This window comes from Gopherus flavomarginatus, chromosome 20 (genome assembly GCF_025201925.1).
Source record: "Gopherus flavomarginatus isolate rGopFla2 chromosome 20, rGopFla2.mat.asm, whole genome shotgun sequence".
Classification (NCBI taxonomy): domain Eukaryota; kingdom Metazoa; phylum Chordata; order Testudines; family Testudinidae; genus Gopherus; species Gopherus flavomarginatus.
Window position 1 is genome coordinate 24,163,749 of NC_066636.1, and position 18,985 is coordinate 24,182,733.

Consider the following 18,985-nt stretch of genomic DNA (forward strand, 5'->3'; position numbering starts at 1 on the left):
CATGCCGACTTGAGCACCCCTGCCATAGGTTGCCTACTCCTGATCTAGCGTCAGAATGCAGCCAGTATATGGATTGCCAAGGTAAAGCAAAGAGAGATCACTTGATCATTGCCTGTTCGGTTCGCTCCCTCTGGGGCACCTGGCATTAGCCACTGTCAGCAGACAGGATGCTGGGCTGGATGGACCTTTAATCTGACCCAGTATGGCTGTTCTTATGCTCTTAAATGCCACACTTGCCATTGATCAGGGATATCTGAGATGCACCCCACCACCACTTGTGCAAGAGAAATCCTATCTGGGCAGTGCTGCATGCTCACCATGGCAGACAGAATGGGAGAGAGCTGCTGCCATTACCACGAACTCCCACATCACCAGGCTGGACAAATGGCTACCAGGCTTTGGGCTCCCGTGCCACCTTTAAAGCCAGCTTAACACATTCAGGTGTGGCATGGTTCACTGTGCCAAGACCGACCATACCCAGGGCATCCAGGGAAGCCCATTGTGCAGCTGTGGAGGATGCTGCACATGTGCCGGATGGTTGCTCTTCTTGTGTTGGGCTCTGGAGGGGTTTTCCCAAGTTGAACCTTGCTGACTCAGCAGCTGCTGACTGGCTCAATCCCATTTAGTTTTTTCTTCCTTTTAAACCTTGCCTTGCCCATACAGAAAGAGTCTGGGCTGGTAAATGAAAGGGCATGTTGGCCCTGCCAGCTCAAACCGGAGGACTGAATGAATCTCACAGCCCTTCTCCAGTTCAAGAAATTCATCAAACTATTACACGATTTAAACCAATAATTAAATGCATTTGATTGTGTCCACTGAAACCTGCTGCAGGGGACAAGCCAAGACCAGCCACTTAAGGCTCCCACCCAGCTGCTGGTGAAAGGCTCAGCCAGTCTAGGCCTTCTGTTTGAAACAGATCTGAGTCTAAGCAGGACCATCTCTGCCCTCCAACGTTTTCAAAGAAGAATAACCAAGTTGCTGCAAGGGGATTTAGCAGAGGAGACCTTAGAAGCAGAGTTAGTTTGTTTCAACTATCTGCAGCCTTGGTACCAAACATTTCATCTCTCTACAGACCTCAACTCTGCTTCATCTGCACCTTTCTTTCCCCTCTCACTAAACTTGTATACTAGGGAAGTCTGGGACCGGAGGACAAGCCAATTGAAATGCAAGATGTTACCAGGCACCAGCTTAAACATACAGGGAAGCAACAGCACATCAGCTTTCATCTCAAACAGCTCCACTGGCTCCCGATTCATTTCAAGATCCAATTCCCAAGAGCCCACCTCCTTTGCACGGACTCTCCATGGACCTGTTCCCCTCAATATCAAAGACCGTGCCTCACTCTACTCCCATCTCCCTGCTTGTCTAAACTTTTCCCCCAGTCATCTCCACTCTGCACGCACCATGTTGACCCAAGAGCTTTCTTTGCACCATCCATGATCTAGAACGGGGGTTCTCAAACTGGGGGTCAGGACACCAGAGAGCAATTGTGAGGTTATTACATGAGGGGCTGCGAGCTGTCAGCCTCCACCACAAACCCCGCTTTATCCTCAGCATTTATAATGGTGTTAAATATATTAAGAAGTGTTTTTAATTTATAAGGGGGGGTCCACACTCAGAGGCTTACTATGTAAAATGGGTCACCAGTACAAAAAAGTTTGAGACCCACTGATCTAGAAGATTTGTAAAATGTATCTGACTATTCGTAACTCATCTAGCACCTCTCCCCCTTTTGCCTATAGAAAGTAATAAATTTAACTACTCTGCGGGGAGTGGAGGGGCAGGTGGGATGGGGGAGAGGCTGCCCTGGCGTTCTTGACACCATCCTGTGACACAGGCTACTCTACGGTCCACCTACCAAGGGAAGTGGTTGCATCTCACTGCAAGTGAGCTGATTCTTGGCATATGGGGACACAGGTCACTTGCCTTGAAGGCCAGTAATCTCAGATCCTGTCAGTTGCTCCATACCAGAGTCACCCTGCTTAAAACACAGACATATGGCAGACCCTATGGCAGCCATTGAGATTTTTCTGTGTAGCCATATTTGTGTCCTGAGGGATCTCACTTTACAACAATGTTAGAAAAGATTCTAAATGAACTACAATAAGGAAAAAGATTGTGCTAAATGAAGCAAAGTAATACTCAAAATGGGAATAAGTCTATAAAGTTCTTTGAAAATGCTATCTGACAACTTTTCAGAGTAGGAAGTGGTGGTAAAAAGACAGCTACCATTGCCACCAATAAAGAGAAGCAAGAACAGAACTAGACTGCCATCTACAATAACTGATGGACATTTAGAAGCCTCCTTAATGCTAGCTGAGAGGCAAGAAGATTAGCTTGCGTTCTCTTCTTTCCAAGTGGAAGGCAAACAAATACACCTACATGACAAACTGACTATGTCCCTGCACAGGAAGCCTCAGGAAACAATGGGAGAACTCCCACCACCATGTGAAAAATAGGACCAGGGAAGAAGAGAAGCCATCCAATCCACAGGGCACTGCAAACAGAGTGGCCCAGTCACAAGGGTTCCAGTTAGCTAAAACCAGCCTTCATGCAAACCACACTCAGACTGATTGAAATTTAGAGTAAAACCATTCTCCCACCAATCTCAAATCTCAGCTCTTCTAGGCAACCCAACCCAAACTGTTTCTCCACCCGCACTACTGCACCAGACCCATGCTCCCTAGAATACAGGATCAAACTAATGAAAGTCAGTTTAAAAAACTGGTAGAGCATTACTCTCACACAGGTCTATGTAACCTTCTTCTCCACCACCCAGAGTGAGAAGAACTTGCAATCTTATAACAAGGTCTTTGCATTGATTCCCATCTTTTTATGCTGTGGTGCATAAACTAGATCTCTTACTAAAGCATACAGGACCTTACTCCAACTCACCAGCAGGAACTCCACAGACAAATGGATTAAACCTCAGAGACCAGAGGAAGACAGTAGAAGTAACATGTACGTACACACACACAAAAGCCACAGGAAAACAGATTCTTCAAACAGAAATCAAGAATAGTTGAAGCTGTGTTAATTCAAGAAAGCAAACAAGATGGTTTACAAAAACAAGTTTATAATCCACAAGGTTTGGGGATAAAATAAATGTGAGCCTACTCAGATGTATACAATATTGAACACTAACAGCTTCTTGGTCCAGCAGCATGCGAATTAAGTTATGTATTGGTTCCATTTAAAGAAACACATGACATCCCACATTGTCCATCACATCTGCACAGAAAGGAAACTAGAACTAAGCATTCAACCTAACCACCTCAAGGCACATTAAAGCTAGAGGCAAATTAAAAATGCTGAAGTCTTCTTACTTCTGCAAATCCAACTGATTTTAAAACAGAGGAGTCAATCCAAAAAGCCAATTTCCACCATCTTGGTATCTAGAATTTCCAAAAACAGAAACCCTACTAGATCCTAAATAATGTATTTTAAAATAAATACTTCTTTTGGAAGAAAGAAAATATTAAATCAGTCTTCCATTGTTGACTGGTACTGAAAATTCTTTATACACTAACCAAGCAAAGATCCTGCTTACCTTAAGACTCTCCACTCATGCTACCCAAGAGACACTTTGAATTCAGACATGCTAAAGATTCCAGTTTCACCCTTACACAAAAAGCCTTTACGTAAACTAAAGATTTTACACAGATTTTGGCTTCTCATTCTGAACCTGCTGGGGCAACTAACTGGCAGCGTACGACTAAATCATTTGTCTAATGACTCAAAGGAGCCTGACACATGCAATGCTACAATGTTTTAACTTCCATCTACGCTGAATACAAACCAACATTTATGTCGTAAAATGCATTTCAACACAGCACATACAAAATGGCTGGCTCCCAAGATGAGCATTTCCATACAATACTATAAAAAGGATAGTAACCTAAAAAGGTAATTATGACTTAAGGGCTAGGCAGTCAGAAGAGAGATCTGCAAGAACACCGGTACCAAACACTAACAAACAAAAACATGCTGCTCTTCGAATCCTGATACTTCAGCTTGTAAATTGTCAAGGAATATTACACTCAATTCACCTTAGTGTGTAACCTGCAAAGAAATACTACGGTGTGATTGGGTATTTGTGGCTGGGAGATATTTTTTTGCAGCTAAGGAGGGAAAGTAGGCCTATCACGTAGGTTTTATCACGAACAGAAAATGCATCTTTTTTTAGGAGGAACACACAATCCTAAATCCTCCTTGACAAAGGAAAAATTGCAAGCAAAGAAATATTCTTAAATATTCCAAATGCTGAAAGTGAGAAGAGTCATTCATAAATTAGAGATTTAAATTAGGTTTTTATTCATAATTTAATTCAGATTGTGCAAGAGTAAAAAAGATAGATAACATTTAAAAAGACAAACCGTAATGCTAGTTCTCAACAGAATCAGGGAGCTGTCTCTAGATAGCAGCAGACCATAAATTCTTATAGTCATTTCAGCGCAAACTCACTAAACAGTTCCACTGTTTTACCTTACAAACCAGTTCTTCAGATCTGAATGATCAGAGCAAATGTAAGTACTCACATAGAGGAAACGGTAACATTACGACAGCTCTATTCATTAAGGTGCATACTTAATTCTCATCTCTTCAACACAAATTCGGGCTCTGTGCAGTACAATGTATCTAGAAAGCAAATTTAAAAAATGAATGCAAAGAAATTGTTGTGGTCAGTAAGATAAAATTACAACTTCTAAATCAATTCACTGTCTCACAGAACAAAATGCCCATAACTGCAATGGAGTGTAGGAACCATACAGCAGTTAACATACCCCCACCCCAGCTAGAACCCAAAACCGCAACCGTCCAGATGTGTGCAAGCTCAGAACATTCTATAATTTTGCTGCCATGTGTTTGACTTTTGTTCGGTACAAACCCAACTGTGTGTAGCAGATGGCATAAAAAAAGTATTTCTACTACAATTTGTCAGACTCTACCAAGAAAGGAGCAGAACGAGCAAAATATTAGTATTTGCTCTAGTATCCAACATCTCACTTTTCAGGTGTGTTTTTTCTGAGAAGTTAAGTTATTAAAATCAGTTTGGTATTAAAACAGAGACCTTAACTAACCACAGCTGTTGGATACAGCAGGGCATTCTGTACCTTTCCCCACCTCAAAATCATTTAAAATATGAGGAGACAAAACATAAGCGGCTTCCCCACTTTCCGAAAGCCAATGGGGGGTTGGGGGGGAAGAGACAGAGGAATCTCTTTTCCTCAAGGAATGTGGCTCTAATTGAATGATTGGGGAAACTGGTCCTACAAGCCTGCAAACATTATCCACTCGCAATGAACTGGTCATTTAAAAATCAAGAGGGGGCAAAGGGGGAAGTTTTCTTCTTCACAGTCCTCCTCCAGCTCTACTCTCCATCCATCAGCCTGAGCAAGCAGAGATGACGCAGGCTGCCTTATATAATAGCCTGTGATTTCCTAGACTGCAGGCCTTCCCTTTGTGCTCTGTATACACTTACACACACGCACACAGATTCACAGCCCCTGGCACCATGCCAGCACTAACCCTCGTCAGCTGGTTGACTCCATTCACAGAGAGGGGTTGGAGCTGACATGAAAAAGGGGGAGGGGGGTGAGCTATTACATCTAGCCATCAGCACTACAGACAAAAGAATTTTTTTATATACCCAAAATAAGCCTTCCCTTGCAGCTTTAGATCAGGGAGAGTCATATTTAGTAATTCCACAAGAACGCCGCACTATGAACAAGGAACCTAACAGAGGTGAGGGTTTTTTGGGAGGTAGGGGAGGGAATGAGTCCAACAGCAAACACAAGCAACAGTGCAGTTTTCTCTTTAAATATAATGTAAAAACATTACATTTAACCTTCCAACTCATGTTAAAGGAGAGAAAAAAACAGCCATGATAATCCATAAAGAGCCTTTTGTCTGTTAAAAAGGACAGTCTAAAGAATACTTACAGGTACAATATCCTGCTGCCTCCTTTAGTTGTCAAGAAAATTAGAGAGAGAGAGAGAAAAGAAGGGAGGAAGAGAGACAGAAAGAAGAGGAGACAGAGTGAGAAGGGGGGAGGGAGGGAGGGAAAGACAGACAGATTTTTTTTATGAGAAGCCCTCTCCGTAGAACATGGGCGGCCCCGCGTGCCATCCCCCTCTAGGGACCTGCAGAAACCCTGTCTCAAAACGGGCACTTCCCTGCCAATCATGCGCTGTACTGTTATATTAAACAAAAGAAAGGGGGATGCTTACTTTTACCCATGATGCCTAGCAGGGGCAGGGGAAAAAAACCAGTTGCAGCCGGTTTGTAACCTCAGGACATGGAATTATCTCTTAATTTTTTTAAGTCGTTTGTGGTATAAAAGTCAGTTAGCTGCCCCCGCCCCCACCCCGATTCTGGCATCTTGCCAAACTTTGTCTTCATTCATGAGAGCTCATTTCCTCCAACGCTATTTTAACTCTTTCGTTCCCAAAACAAATTGTAAGGACATTCCATCCATGTGGAGAAGCAATTAATAAAGATGTATCCATAAGACCGAGAATGCCAATAATCTCATTTGTCTGCATCTCGCCAACACACATGCTTACCTCCCTGGTGTTAGGAGTCAGGGAATAGCCAATGCAGGAAAGATGGGGATTTTTGTAGCATTCCTGAAATCATGGTGTCACACACCGAAGCATCAACCCCTCAATTTTTCCCCTTCAATACCAGTAACTTGATTGTGACGGGTGTACTCTCTTCCTACAATCACTGTTACAGGTGTTTCAGAGGTGATCAGTCACAGCTCTTGTACACGTTCCAGCCAAACCCAGGTAGATCGCCACACCCAGATTACTCTACCTTCCATGCATGCCACACCAGCAACGGAAATGAAACCACTTCTTCACAGCATCCTCGTTGTCTTAACAGCTCCATCCCTGACATGCTCACAATGCGTTTCTCTACACACTAGGCTTATGACTGATATTTTGTTGGGGTTTGATAACACACTAAGAACGTACCCAAAGGTTCTGACCAAGGCATCATGTTTTTGTAGGAAAGGTGGTGGTGTCCCAAAAGAGTACTTGGTATTCCATCTGGTGTTCATGTAATAGAATAGCCCTTATTCCAATACCAGTGCAGATCAGCAGGGCTTGAAAAATGTATCCAATGCTTACTAGTCCAAGCACTCACCTTACTGTTCAGGCCAAAAGATCCAAAACCCTCCCCCGACCCCACTGCAAGTCAGTCACTACTACCTAGAGAGAGAGAAAACAGTGCATGTGCTTACAGAACTCAGCAGTATCTGCCAAGAGCAAGTGAAAGCAAATACAGTTGTTTTAAATCTAATCTACATGCTTTTCCCCTGAACCCCCTCCATTTGTCTAGTCTAGCTAAGTTGCCCATCTGCAGATGGTCGGCCATGTTCAGGCTGTCCATCCCCAAAGTAGGTCTGGTCTCAGATCTTCCTTGATTGGCTGAGCTCAAAGGCTCTGGCTTTCTGCTCTCAGTTTTCCTCTACCTTATCCTCCACTAGTCAGCCATCCACTAGAACCCTGGACACCCCAGACCCATAGTAGTTGGGGCCCCATCTGCCCAGTGTCTCTTGCTCATCAGGCCTCCCCATGACTTGACATCCTAGCAGCAAGATGTTGGGTTCTCCCCTAAAATTTGGGCCTGAAAGCTTGTCTTCCACCAGTTGTTTCCTTTCTGACTATACCCCTATGAGGACTAGGTCTTGCCCAATGGACTGGATTCAATACCACTACTCTCTCTCTCTGGTCTGCGCCCCACAGCAATGTTGGTCCTTTGGAGCTGTGGTGTACCATTCTGGGATGCCCAGTCTTGCTTCTCTTGGACTTCTGCTACACTTGATCTTAGCTCCGAGGAGCCGAGAAGCGATTACTACATCTAACTTCAGGCGCTGGGTCATTAATTAACCCTCTCATGCAGCCTTTTGCACATTGCTGGGGGCCAGGTGATGGGGGAGACACATGGCTGAAGAATACCATTTGAGTGGTACAAGTAGGAACTGCCACAGCTGCACTCCTCAAGCCATTAAAGCAGCCCCAATCAACCAGCCTAATTATGTTTGGGGACAGTAGGTTTTTCAAGTCCTATGCTGATACATTACAACTGTGCCAATATAAAGCAATTTCAAACTACACATTCCTGCAGCTCTATATAGTACAGCAAGTGTACATGGCACTTTATAGGTACACAGGAAAGCAAGGTCCCTGCCCTGGGGAGAATTTAAGTCTAGATTATATAGGTGCAATCTTACACCTGATCCTTAGCTGTTAGAGTGGAAGCAGATGGCACTGAAGGCTTGGGAGGAGAAGAGTCAGATGCAAAACTGTGAAGAGAGATTTGACAGAGGAAAAGAAGGTTTGGTTGATGCAACAGAGACAAGGCAGATCCATTCTTAGGGAATGGTGTGGAATTGGTAGTAACTGAGGAATCTCATGAGAATTTTGTTCAGTAGTACAAAAAACTGCAAAAAAAAAAAAAGAAATCGCTCAGCAACCATACTGCTGGCTTCCTCCAGCCCAACTGCCCATCAGCTCTGGGTCTCTGTACTGAGATCATTTTGAAACACTGCCATGAACTAGAATTAAGTCCTAAGATGACAACATTCTACACCCCTATTTGCTGCAAATATATACTAAACTACTACTAGGAATGCTCAGCTACCATGAAGCAACCCAATACAAACTAGCTTTTGACAGATGTTCCTAGCAAACATCTGCTGGCAGCTTCAGCCCTTCAAAGCTTATTATCCTAGGACGAGCTGTGAATTTAGGAACACAAGAGAATAAGAGGGCATTAATTTATGTTCCATTTACAACAGAGGCCTATGGAAATCTGTCACTATCGGAATACCCAAAAAGTTCAAATATGATGAGGGTGATTACAAATTGATAGTAAATAGCAACTTTCTTAAATGTTACCATGAAGACTTCTGAAATCAGACACTCACGCCACATTGTTGGAAGGCGCAAGTCATTAATTCATTTGCTCTAAATGATAGAATTTGCCTCACTTAATGTATCTTCAGACATAGGTACCCAATTCCCTTGATGTTAAAGAGGCTGAGCACCGCATACCTACATAATAGCAGAATCTGGCCCATTATATTTAACTCTTTAGTTACTTGTTGTTATATTGATAATTTTCCACAGAACTAGTGTATATTTTAACACTTGTATAGTACTTTACTGTTTCAGAGCTACACCTGGAATAGCTCACACCTGCAAGAGAGAAAACGAGGAACAGACACGTCAAGTGGCTCTCTCCAAGGTCAGTGTGTCAGTAGAAGAGCAAAGAAGAAAAGCTAAGAATTCTAACCCCCTGCTCTATCCTCTAGAGAGACCGCTGCCAACACACAGTCCTGAGCTGGTGTCTCTATTCCATCTCGTTTTTTTTGTTTCAAGTAAACTTACACAGTAGATAAAATGTTCTGTACAACTTTCAGATAAAGTATCTCCGTATGACCACAGACCTCACAAGCAAGACTACACTAAGGATATACATCATCCAGCTCTGTTTGTAGTGATCTCTAGAGAAGTTTTCAGCCATTATATTGTGTGTTGGTGCATTTGTTGCCCCAGTCTGACCCACTCTAATACCAAAAGCAAGATATCCTTGTGAGCTTTTGAGGTGTGGCCATGACACCTTGAGACCTTGTTAAGGAATCAGATTCCGTTCTAAGCTTTTGTACACTGCAATTCTTCTAGAAAGTAACAAGGACAACAGCAACTCAGATTTGACCTGGAGATTTAGATTTTGTTAAAAACCACCAAATATTTTTGAAATCTGGACTGACTGAATTTTTAAAATAATCCTGGAAATATTTCTAATACAGGCAGTTTTTACAAAAACTCCCCTGCATTTACAATCCAGACATTACAGAATTAAAAACCTGAAAGTGAAATCCATTAAGAACATGAAACTAACTTAATTTTCATCACACAAGCACCATGTAAAAAAGTTTTATTTTTAAAGTTGTCCATTTCAATCATCAATGCATTAATATAGGCTAAAGAGTTAAAAACAGCTAATGTTTAAATTCATATGCAGGATTGTTGTAGCTGTGTTGATCCCAGGATATTAGAGACAAGATGGGTGAAGTAATCTTTTCCCTAATACTTATTTATTTCAAATATCCTATATTGGACCAAAGAAGTTGGTCTTTGGTCCAATAACCAATCTTTCATTCACCTCATTTTTCTAATGTTTAAACAGACAATATTCTTTTAATTATATATAATTTTCAGCTTTTTCTGTTATGAACAGGATTAAAGCTCCTACACAACATTAGGATTAATATTAATAACCAAACTTCCATGCAAACGGACTTCACTAAAATAAGACAGGAGATCTACATTACTCACTTCACCTCTCTTCAAAGGAAAAAGGACTGTAAGCTGTCTAAACTCCTACCTGCCTCATGGGGCCACAACCGTGGTACCCCTAACCCACCCAGCAATATCATCAATCTATCCAACCACACACTCAGCCCAGAAGAAAAGTCTGTCCTATCTCAGAGACTCTCTTTCTGCCCTGCCACCCCTACCAACATGATACAGTTCTGCGGCGATCTGGAAGCCTACTTTCGCCGTCTCCGACTCAAAGAATACTTTCAGGACAACACTGAACAGCACACTGATACACAGGAACCCTCCCACCAACAGCACAAGAAAAAGAACTCCACATGGACTCCTCCTAAGGGTCGAAATGACAGTCTGGACCTCTACACTGAATGCTTCCGCCGACGTGCACAGGCAGAAATCGTGGAAAAACAACATCGCTTGCCTCATAACCTAAGTCGTGCAGAACGCAATGCCATCCACAGCCTCAGAAACCACCCTGACATTATCATCAAAGAGGCTGATAAAGGAGGTGCTGTTGTCATCATGAACAGGTCTGACTACCAAAAGGAGGCTGCCAGACAACTCTCCAACAGCAAATTCTACAGGCCACTTCCCTAAGATCCCACTGAGGAATACACTAAGTAACTGCAACATCTACTCAGGACACTCCCTACACCAACAACGGAACAAATCAACATACCCTTAGAGCCCCGACCAGGGTTATTCTATCTACTACCCAAGATCCACAAACCCGGAAATCCTGGACGCACCATCATCTCGGGCATTGGCACTCTCACTGAAGGACTGTCTGGATATGTTGACTCTCTGCTCAGACCCTATGCCACCAGCACTCCCAGCTATCTCCGTGACACCACTGATTTCCTGACGAAACTACAATGCATTGGTGACCTTCCAGAAAACACCATCCTAGCCACCATGGATGTAGAAGCTCTCTACACGAACATCCCACACACAGATGGAATACAAGCTGTCAGGAACAGTATCACTGATGATGCCACAGCACAACTGGCTGTTGAGCTCTGTGCCTTCATCCTCACACACAACTATTTCAAATTTGATGACAATATATATCTCCAGATCAGTGGCACCGCTATGGGCACCCGCATGGCCCCATAATATGCCAATATTTTTATGGCCGACCTGGAACAACGCTTCCTCAGCTCTCGTCCACTCACGCCCCTTCTCTACCTACGCTACATTGATGACATCTTCATCATCTGGACTCATAGGAAGGAGACTCTGGAAAAATTCCACCATGAATTCAACAGCTTCCACCCCACCATCAACCTCAGCCTGGACCAATCTACACGGGAGGTCCACTTCCTAGACACCACGGTGCAAATAAGTGATGGTCACATTACCACCACCCTATATCGAAAACCTACCGACCGCTATGCCTACCTTCATGCCTCCAGCTTCCATCCCGGCCACGTCACACGATCCATTGTCTACAGCCAAGCACTGAGGTACAACCACATCTGCTCTAACCCCTCAGACAGAGACCAACACCTACAAAATCTCTACCAAGCATTCTCAAAACTACAATACCCGCACGAGGAAATAAGGAAACAGATCAACAGAGCCAGACGTGTACCCAGAAGCCTCCTACTGCAAGACAAACCCAAGAAAGAAACCAACAGGACTCCACTGGTCATCACATACAGTCCCCAGCTAAAACCTCTCCAATGCATCATCAGGGATCTACAACCCATCCTGGACAATGATCCCACACTTTCACAGGCCTTGGGTGGCAGGCCCATCCTCGCCCCTAGGCAACCTGCCAACCTGAAACATATTCTCACCAGTAACTGCACACCGCACCATAGGAACTCTAGCTCAGGAACCAATCCATGCAACAAACCTCGATGCCAACTCTGCCCACATATCTACACCAGCGACACCATCACAGGACCTAACCAGATCAGCCACACCATCACCGGTTCATTCACCTGCACGTCCACCAATGTAATATATGCCATCATATGCCAGCAATGCCCCTCTGCTATGTACATCGGACAAACTGGACAGTCTCTACGGAAAAGGATAAACGGACACAAATCAGATATTAGGAATGGCAATATACAAAAACCTGTAGGAGAGCACTTCAACCTCCCTGGCCACACTATAGCAGACCTTAAGGTGGCCATCCTGCAGCAAAAAAACTTCAGGACCAGACTTCAAAGAGAAACTGCTGAGCTTCAGTTCATCTGCAAATTTGACACCATCAGCTCAGGATTAAACAAAGACTGTGAATGGCTTGCCAATTACAAAACCAGTTTCTCCTCCCTTGGTTTTCACACCTCAACTGCTAGAACAGGGCCTCATCCTCCCTGATTGAACTACCTCATTATCTCTAGCTTGCCTGCATATATATACCTGCCCCTGGAAATTTCCACTACATGCATCTGACGAAGTGGGTATTCACCCACGAAAGCTCATGCTCCAAAACGTCTGTTAGTCTATAAGGTGCCACAGGATTCATTGCTGCTTTTACAGATCCAGACTAACACGGCTACCCCTCTGATACTTTACACAACAGTAGACAGCTAAAAACTACAGGTTAACCCACTTCTGTGTACCATCTATTAGAAATGGACTGTTAAATTCTAGTAAAATCTAGTACATTAATGAATATTTTAGAATTTTCCAAAGCTGATAAAACAGATTACTTCAAAAAAACTTAGCACTACAATCTGTTTGGAAAACACAAATTAAGAATCCAGTGTGTCAAAGCGAATGTAAATTGTTTGTGCTAATGTACAGCAGAAATATCTTGCTAAATGGGATATTTCATTTTTGGCAGCAAGTTACAAAATTACAATAATCAAAGGTTAACAAGAGCACTATAGTAAATTTGGAGATACTTAGTGCATGTAATTAGTACTATATTTAATATATTTGTGGAGCAAGCATAAATATGACCAATTTACAAATTACATCTTTTACAATATCTTGCATATAAACCAATGAAACCTGCACAAAGTATCCATTCTTCTAAAAATAAACTATTACACAGTGCACAAATAACCATGTAATCTATAATACAAAGTTACTATCATGCACTTAATCCATGAGAGGGAGAGAATTTGGTAATTATATTAGAGTTTCCATACCATTCCAAGCACTGGTACCATCTGAGTTAGCCTTATTAAATAACATGGAACAATTTGGTTTACAAAAGGGAGAATACCTAATTAGTGTGTAATTACATAGTAGTTACCATAGAATGATGATCTAATGAGGTGGTTGTTTGGGGCCAACAAGATGTCACCGTTAATTCTTTTCAGGATGTGCACACTGAAAACGTTACAAACAGCAAGTGATAAAAGGATGCTCAGCTTTAGAAGCAAGGAAAGGAAGTAGCCAAGCATAGACTATATGCAAGTGAAGGAGGGATAAATAAATCATATGGTGCTGAGGAGTAAGAGAAATCAAGGCTAAAAAAGGAATTCCAACACAGCTGTGTAGAGTGCTTCATAGCTGTGAAGAGTGCTTCATAAGCTTTACAGAAGCTCCTGAACATCCTCTGTTGTACTGCCTGTGGAAGCAATGCTTCTTCAAAATGTATTCAGGAAATTTCTCTCCTATGAAGAGTGAAGCTTTCGGAAAAAAAAAAAATCAGCTCAATGTAGATGGCTTGGCCAAGAACTGTCTCTGATCATGAAAGTCCATCTACTCAGAGCCAGCACGCTTCCTTAGCATCGTGCCCACGGGTTAGTGGCAGCAACTTCTCTTCACTCAAGGGAAGGTTTTTTTACTTGTCTTTCACTAGGTTCACAATCTAGGAGTCCTTGTTTGGAGTCTAGAAATTCAGAAGCCACCTAAAAGCAGCAAAGAATCCTGTGGCACCTTATAGACTAACAGACGTTTTGGAGCATGAGCTTTCGTGGTTGAATACCCACTTCATCAGATGCATGTAGTGGAAATTTCCAGGGGCAGGTATATATATGCAAGTAAGCTAGAGGTAATGAGGTAGTTCAATCAGGGAGGATGAGGCCCTGTTCTAGCAGTTGAGGTGTGAAAACCAAGGGAGGAGAAACTGGTTCTGTAGTTGGTAAGCCATTCACAGTCTTTGTTTAATCCTGAGCTGATGGTGTCAAATTTGCAGATGAACTGAAGCTCAGCAGTTTCTCTTTGAAGTCTGGTCCTGAAGTTTTTTTGCTGCAGGATGGCCACCTTAAGGTCTGCTATAGTGTGGCCAGGGAGGTTGAAGTGCTCTCCTACAGGTTTTTGTATATTGCCATTCCTAATATCTGATTTGTGTCCGTTTATCCTTTTCCGTAGCGACTGTCCAGTTTGTCCGATGTACATAGCAGAGGGGCATTGCTGGCATATGATGGCGTATATTACATTGGTGGATGTGCAGGTGAATGAACCGGTGATGGTGAGACTGATCTGGTTAGGTCCTGTAATGGTGTCGCTGGTGTAGATATGTGGTGGCAGGCCAGTCCTCGCCCACAGACAACCAGCGACACCATCACAGGACCTAACCAGATCAGCCACACCATCACCTCTGAAAGCTGTGCTGCTTTCACTCAGGTGCCTGAACAGGGATTTAAAAACAAATCTAGGCAGCTAGTTTTGCAAGCCACAGGCTTCTGTGGACTGGGTCAGTTGGGAGGGATTCTTTGTGACAAGTTCCATTTTAATTCAGGTGCTTTTACAGTTTGTCTTGAGAGCATCAGGCATATTTTGTAAAATTCAATGCATCTTGTGTTAAATAAAGTCAGACCACTCATACACCAGTTTCCCCATCATCGTCTCACCTTGGCTTGCTCCAAATCACTGGTTTATTTCTCTATAGGGCAGTGAGCATCATCTTTCCAATCCTGGAGCTCCAAGCCAGTAGTTTCTTCTCCATGTGGTAGAGAGTAGTGAAAAGGGTGTTTACCCTTCCAATACTATTGTCTAACCCGTACCACCCACAAACCAGTCTTCTCTTCACCTCATTTCCTGGTCTGCAGTAGCTGGTAGCAAATGGCCCAAAACAGACAGTTTAACAGTATTTGCTGTCTTTATACACCAATATTTTAGAAGATGTTTTTCCTTCTCTGCATTCCTCATAACTATCCAGCTCTTTAAATCAGAGCTTTGAGGTCTCGCAGTGATTCAGCAAAAGTGAAAGTCTTTTCTATCAACTGGGGTTGGCGCGTGTGCTCTGCATCTGCTCCAATCCCCTCCTCTGCCTCCCATCCAAGACCTCTGAAGATTTTCTATAACCAGACGGCAAAAGGTACTACCAACCGCTCCCTGAAGTAGAAGTATGAGAGATCCGCTTTCCTATAAACACGTACCTTGACACTAAATATGAGTGAGGCAAGAGGCTTCTCAGACCTTGACAGACTATGCACTGCATATAGTCTGAGGGTTGTAGCTCTATTAGTAAAGGCATATTTGAGTAACGCCTAGCAAGAAACGGTGCATTTAAGGTTTCAAGAGGTCACAGTGATTCCATAACTCAGAGACTTAATCCAACAAGGCTGATGCAGTCTGGTGGAATCCTGCAGGTTACCCAGTGGGACCATCACACTTTAAGCAACATGGATGAGAACAGCGTACATTTCATGAGGGCTCATCTGCTCCCCTGTAGCTTATTCTTCACCGTAGGTTTTCCTAGGTTACAAATCTTTCACTTCAGCAGTGCAATGCTCTTCTCTTCCAGAGCAGAGATCCTGAAGCACCTTTCTCCTCTTATTTTAAGTGTGGTTTTGTGGCAGTGTTTTTTGTTTTTTTTTTTAAAAACAAACAGTCCCTAGTTGCAGTCAGATAACTACACAGTTTAGGATCAATGCTAAGACATTTGGAGAGGCTTTCTACAGAGGTAGGACACAGTTTTGCTAGGAAAGGTGAGAGAAGCATTTTTTTACACAGGAAGCCCAAGCTCATTATCATGGAGTGTGGCCCTGCACCCCCGGCTTCCTGCAACTCACCAGGACTCTCAGCCAGCCAGCAAAACAGGTTTATTTAGACAACAGGAACACAGTCCAAGACAGGTCTTGCAGGTACAGACAACAGGACCCCCTTAGTTAGGTCCATCTTGGGGGGCCTCAGGGAGGCCACAGCCCTGTTGGAAGTCTGAGCCCCATCTGGGCTCCCCTCCATTTCTAAGCCAGCTCCAAACAAACTCCCTCCAGCCATCTCACCCAGCCTCCCCCCGGCCCCTCCCTCAGCCTTTGTCCATTTCCCGAGCAGAGGTGTCACCTGGCTTCAACCCCCATCCTGGTTCTCATGTTACATGCTCAGGTATCTGGTTTTAAGGAAAGTCTCCCATCCCCAATGCAGACAGTCCTGGCAAAACTCCCCTGCAACCTTCCCAGGTCATTACTCCCCTCTCCATCCTGTGTCACAGGCACCCACACAGTATTCGAAGAAAACATGAACATTCCCAGACCATCACACTCACGTTCAACATAACTTCAAAACATGCTCTGAGCCAATCATAGCACAAGGCAACTGATTACGCAGTAACTGGATGTTCCCCCCAAACCAGAACGAGCATCAACAGGAACAGGCAGCAAGTGGCTCAGTGAAGGTCAAGGACATTTCCACTTCAGGGGAATGGGAAAAGCTGAGGAAATCACAACTGGAACATAACCACCTCACAGACCTCAGGTCAGTGTGTCTGGCATTAGCCACCCTGAAGTTATGAAGTTTCCCAGTAAATAAAATGCAATTAAGGATTTACTGACTTGAACAAGTCCAAGAGCATGTTTATCTCGTCAGCAATTACACCGTAATGCTCAAGGGAGCTCCTGCACCCCACCCGTTGTTCTTAATATCCAAGCCAATTTAGATCTCAAATTAAAAAACAATAGGCTCTGGTTACTAGTCTGTGCGAATGTACCTTACCTGCACAGGAATTTTTTATGACTGTTACCCAATTTAAAAGTTAGTTTACAGCTATGCTAGTTCATAGATTCCAAGGTCAGAAGGGATCACTGTGATCATCTAGTATGACCCCAAATAATGCCTAGAGCAAATCTTTTAGCAAAACACTCAATCTTGAATTAAAACCTGTCAGTGATAGTGACTCAACCACAACCCCCTTGGTAAGTTGTTCCCGTGGTTAATGACCCTCTTTAAAACAGATCTCTAATTTCCAGTCTGAATTTGACTAGCTTCAGCTTCCAGTCACTGGACCAGTTTAAGCCGCTCTCTACTAGACGGAAGAACCCATTGTTAAATATTGGTTTCCCATGTAGATACAAAACTAATCAAGTCAACACTTAACCCTCCCTTTATTAAGCTAAGTAGAGTGAGCTCTTCGAGCATATCACTATAAGGTTTGTTTTCTAATCCTTTAATCATTCTTGTGGCTCTTCTCTGAACCCTCTCCAATTTATCAGCTTCTTTCCTGGATTGCGGACACCAGAACCGGGCACAGACGTACTCATCACTGATTCCTTGAGGTTGAGGATGATCTTTCACGGGTCCTTTGGTGACGGAGTCCGATCCTTGAGCCAGAGGCTCACTGGCAGACACAGCATTGGGCTAAGATTGCTGTGTGACTGTTGTCTTTCCTTCCTCGTCTGGTGCTTTGCTGCGCCCAGGGAAAGGCCATTTTCCTCAGAAGTGGACGTTCCCTCTCTGACAAATCTTCGCCAGTTACCCCTATCCTGGGCTGCTGTCTCCCAGTGTGTGGCATCGATGCCACATCTTGAAGTTTATGTTGAGGGTGTCTTTGAAGCATTTCTTTTGGCCCCACCAGAACTGGACACAAAATTCCAGCAGCAATCACACCAGTGCCAAATACAGAGGTAAAATAACCTCTCTGCTCCTACTCAAGATTCCTGTTTATGCAGCCAAGGATTACATTAGCCCTTTTCTCCACAGTGTCACTCTAGGAGCTCAGATTCAGTAGATTATCCACTATGACCCTCAAATCTTTTTCAGTCACTGTTTTCCAACATTTTCCCATCCTGTAACTTTGGCCAACATTCTTTGTTCCTAAAGGTATGCATTCACACTGAGCCACGTTAAAACCCATGTTTGCTGGTACCCAGGTTACCAAGGCTCCAGATCACTCTATCAGTAATCTGTCTCTGCATTATTTACCACTCCCCCAATGTGTGTATAACCTGCAACTGATCCCCACGGGACACCTCACCACAGAGAGAGAAAAAGGGGAGGTGCTGGCGTCCAGTGGTTACAGAAAACAGCAGAGTCCCAGGAACCAGTAGAGTCCAAGGCTGAAGTGTAGAATGAGTCATTAGGGCCAGATCCTGTGAGGTGCCAACTGCCCTTCTCAACCTGTGGCTCTCTAGGTCAGTTCAGGGGAGGATGGGGAGCAGAGGTCAGTAAAAAACATGAAATCATATGACAAGCACACACACACAGGGAAGTTAGAGAGAAACTGGACAGAAAGCAAGGAGTCACAGCATTGCCCGCCAGGACATGGTGTGAGGGGAGCCCATCCACCAACCCATCACAAGGTGGGGGCTCCAACACCCCCACCATCTGATGCTCAGCACTCCGCAGGACCAGTCCCTCAGTGACCTCCAGTGAGGCCCTGGACCTCTCATTGTTGCTTTAACCCAGTTTCCCATTTGAGCAGACAGAGGTCCACACCTCACTGAAACATTCAGCCTTAACAAAACCACTGAAGTATGTTAAGCCTAAGTTAGATGGATAGA

The 18,985-nt window shown here is 43.7% G+C and overlaps 1 protein-coding gene across 2 annotated transcripts in view; it reads right to left on the reverse strand.

The window, feature by feature from the left end:
- The window catches only part of GATAD2B (GATA zinc finger domain containing 2B), a 79,857-nt gene that overhangs the window by 49,127 nt on the left and 11,745 nt on the right, over positions 1-18,985 (reverse strand). Inside the window, exon 1 of one of the 2 annotated variants that reach the window (XM_050930869.1) lies at positions 4,539-4,638. The exons of the other annotated variant lie outside the window; for it this stretch is intronic. Within the exon in view, the coding sequence (XP_050786826.1) occupies positions 4,539-4,540 (2 nt within the window). The 5' untranslated portion in view covers positions 4,541-4,638. Of the gene's footprint in view, positions 1-4,538; positions 4,639-18,985 lie in introns of those variants that run through there. 2 annotated transcript variants of the gene reach the window in all.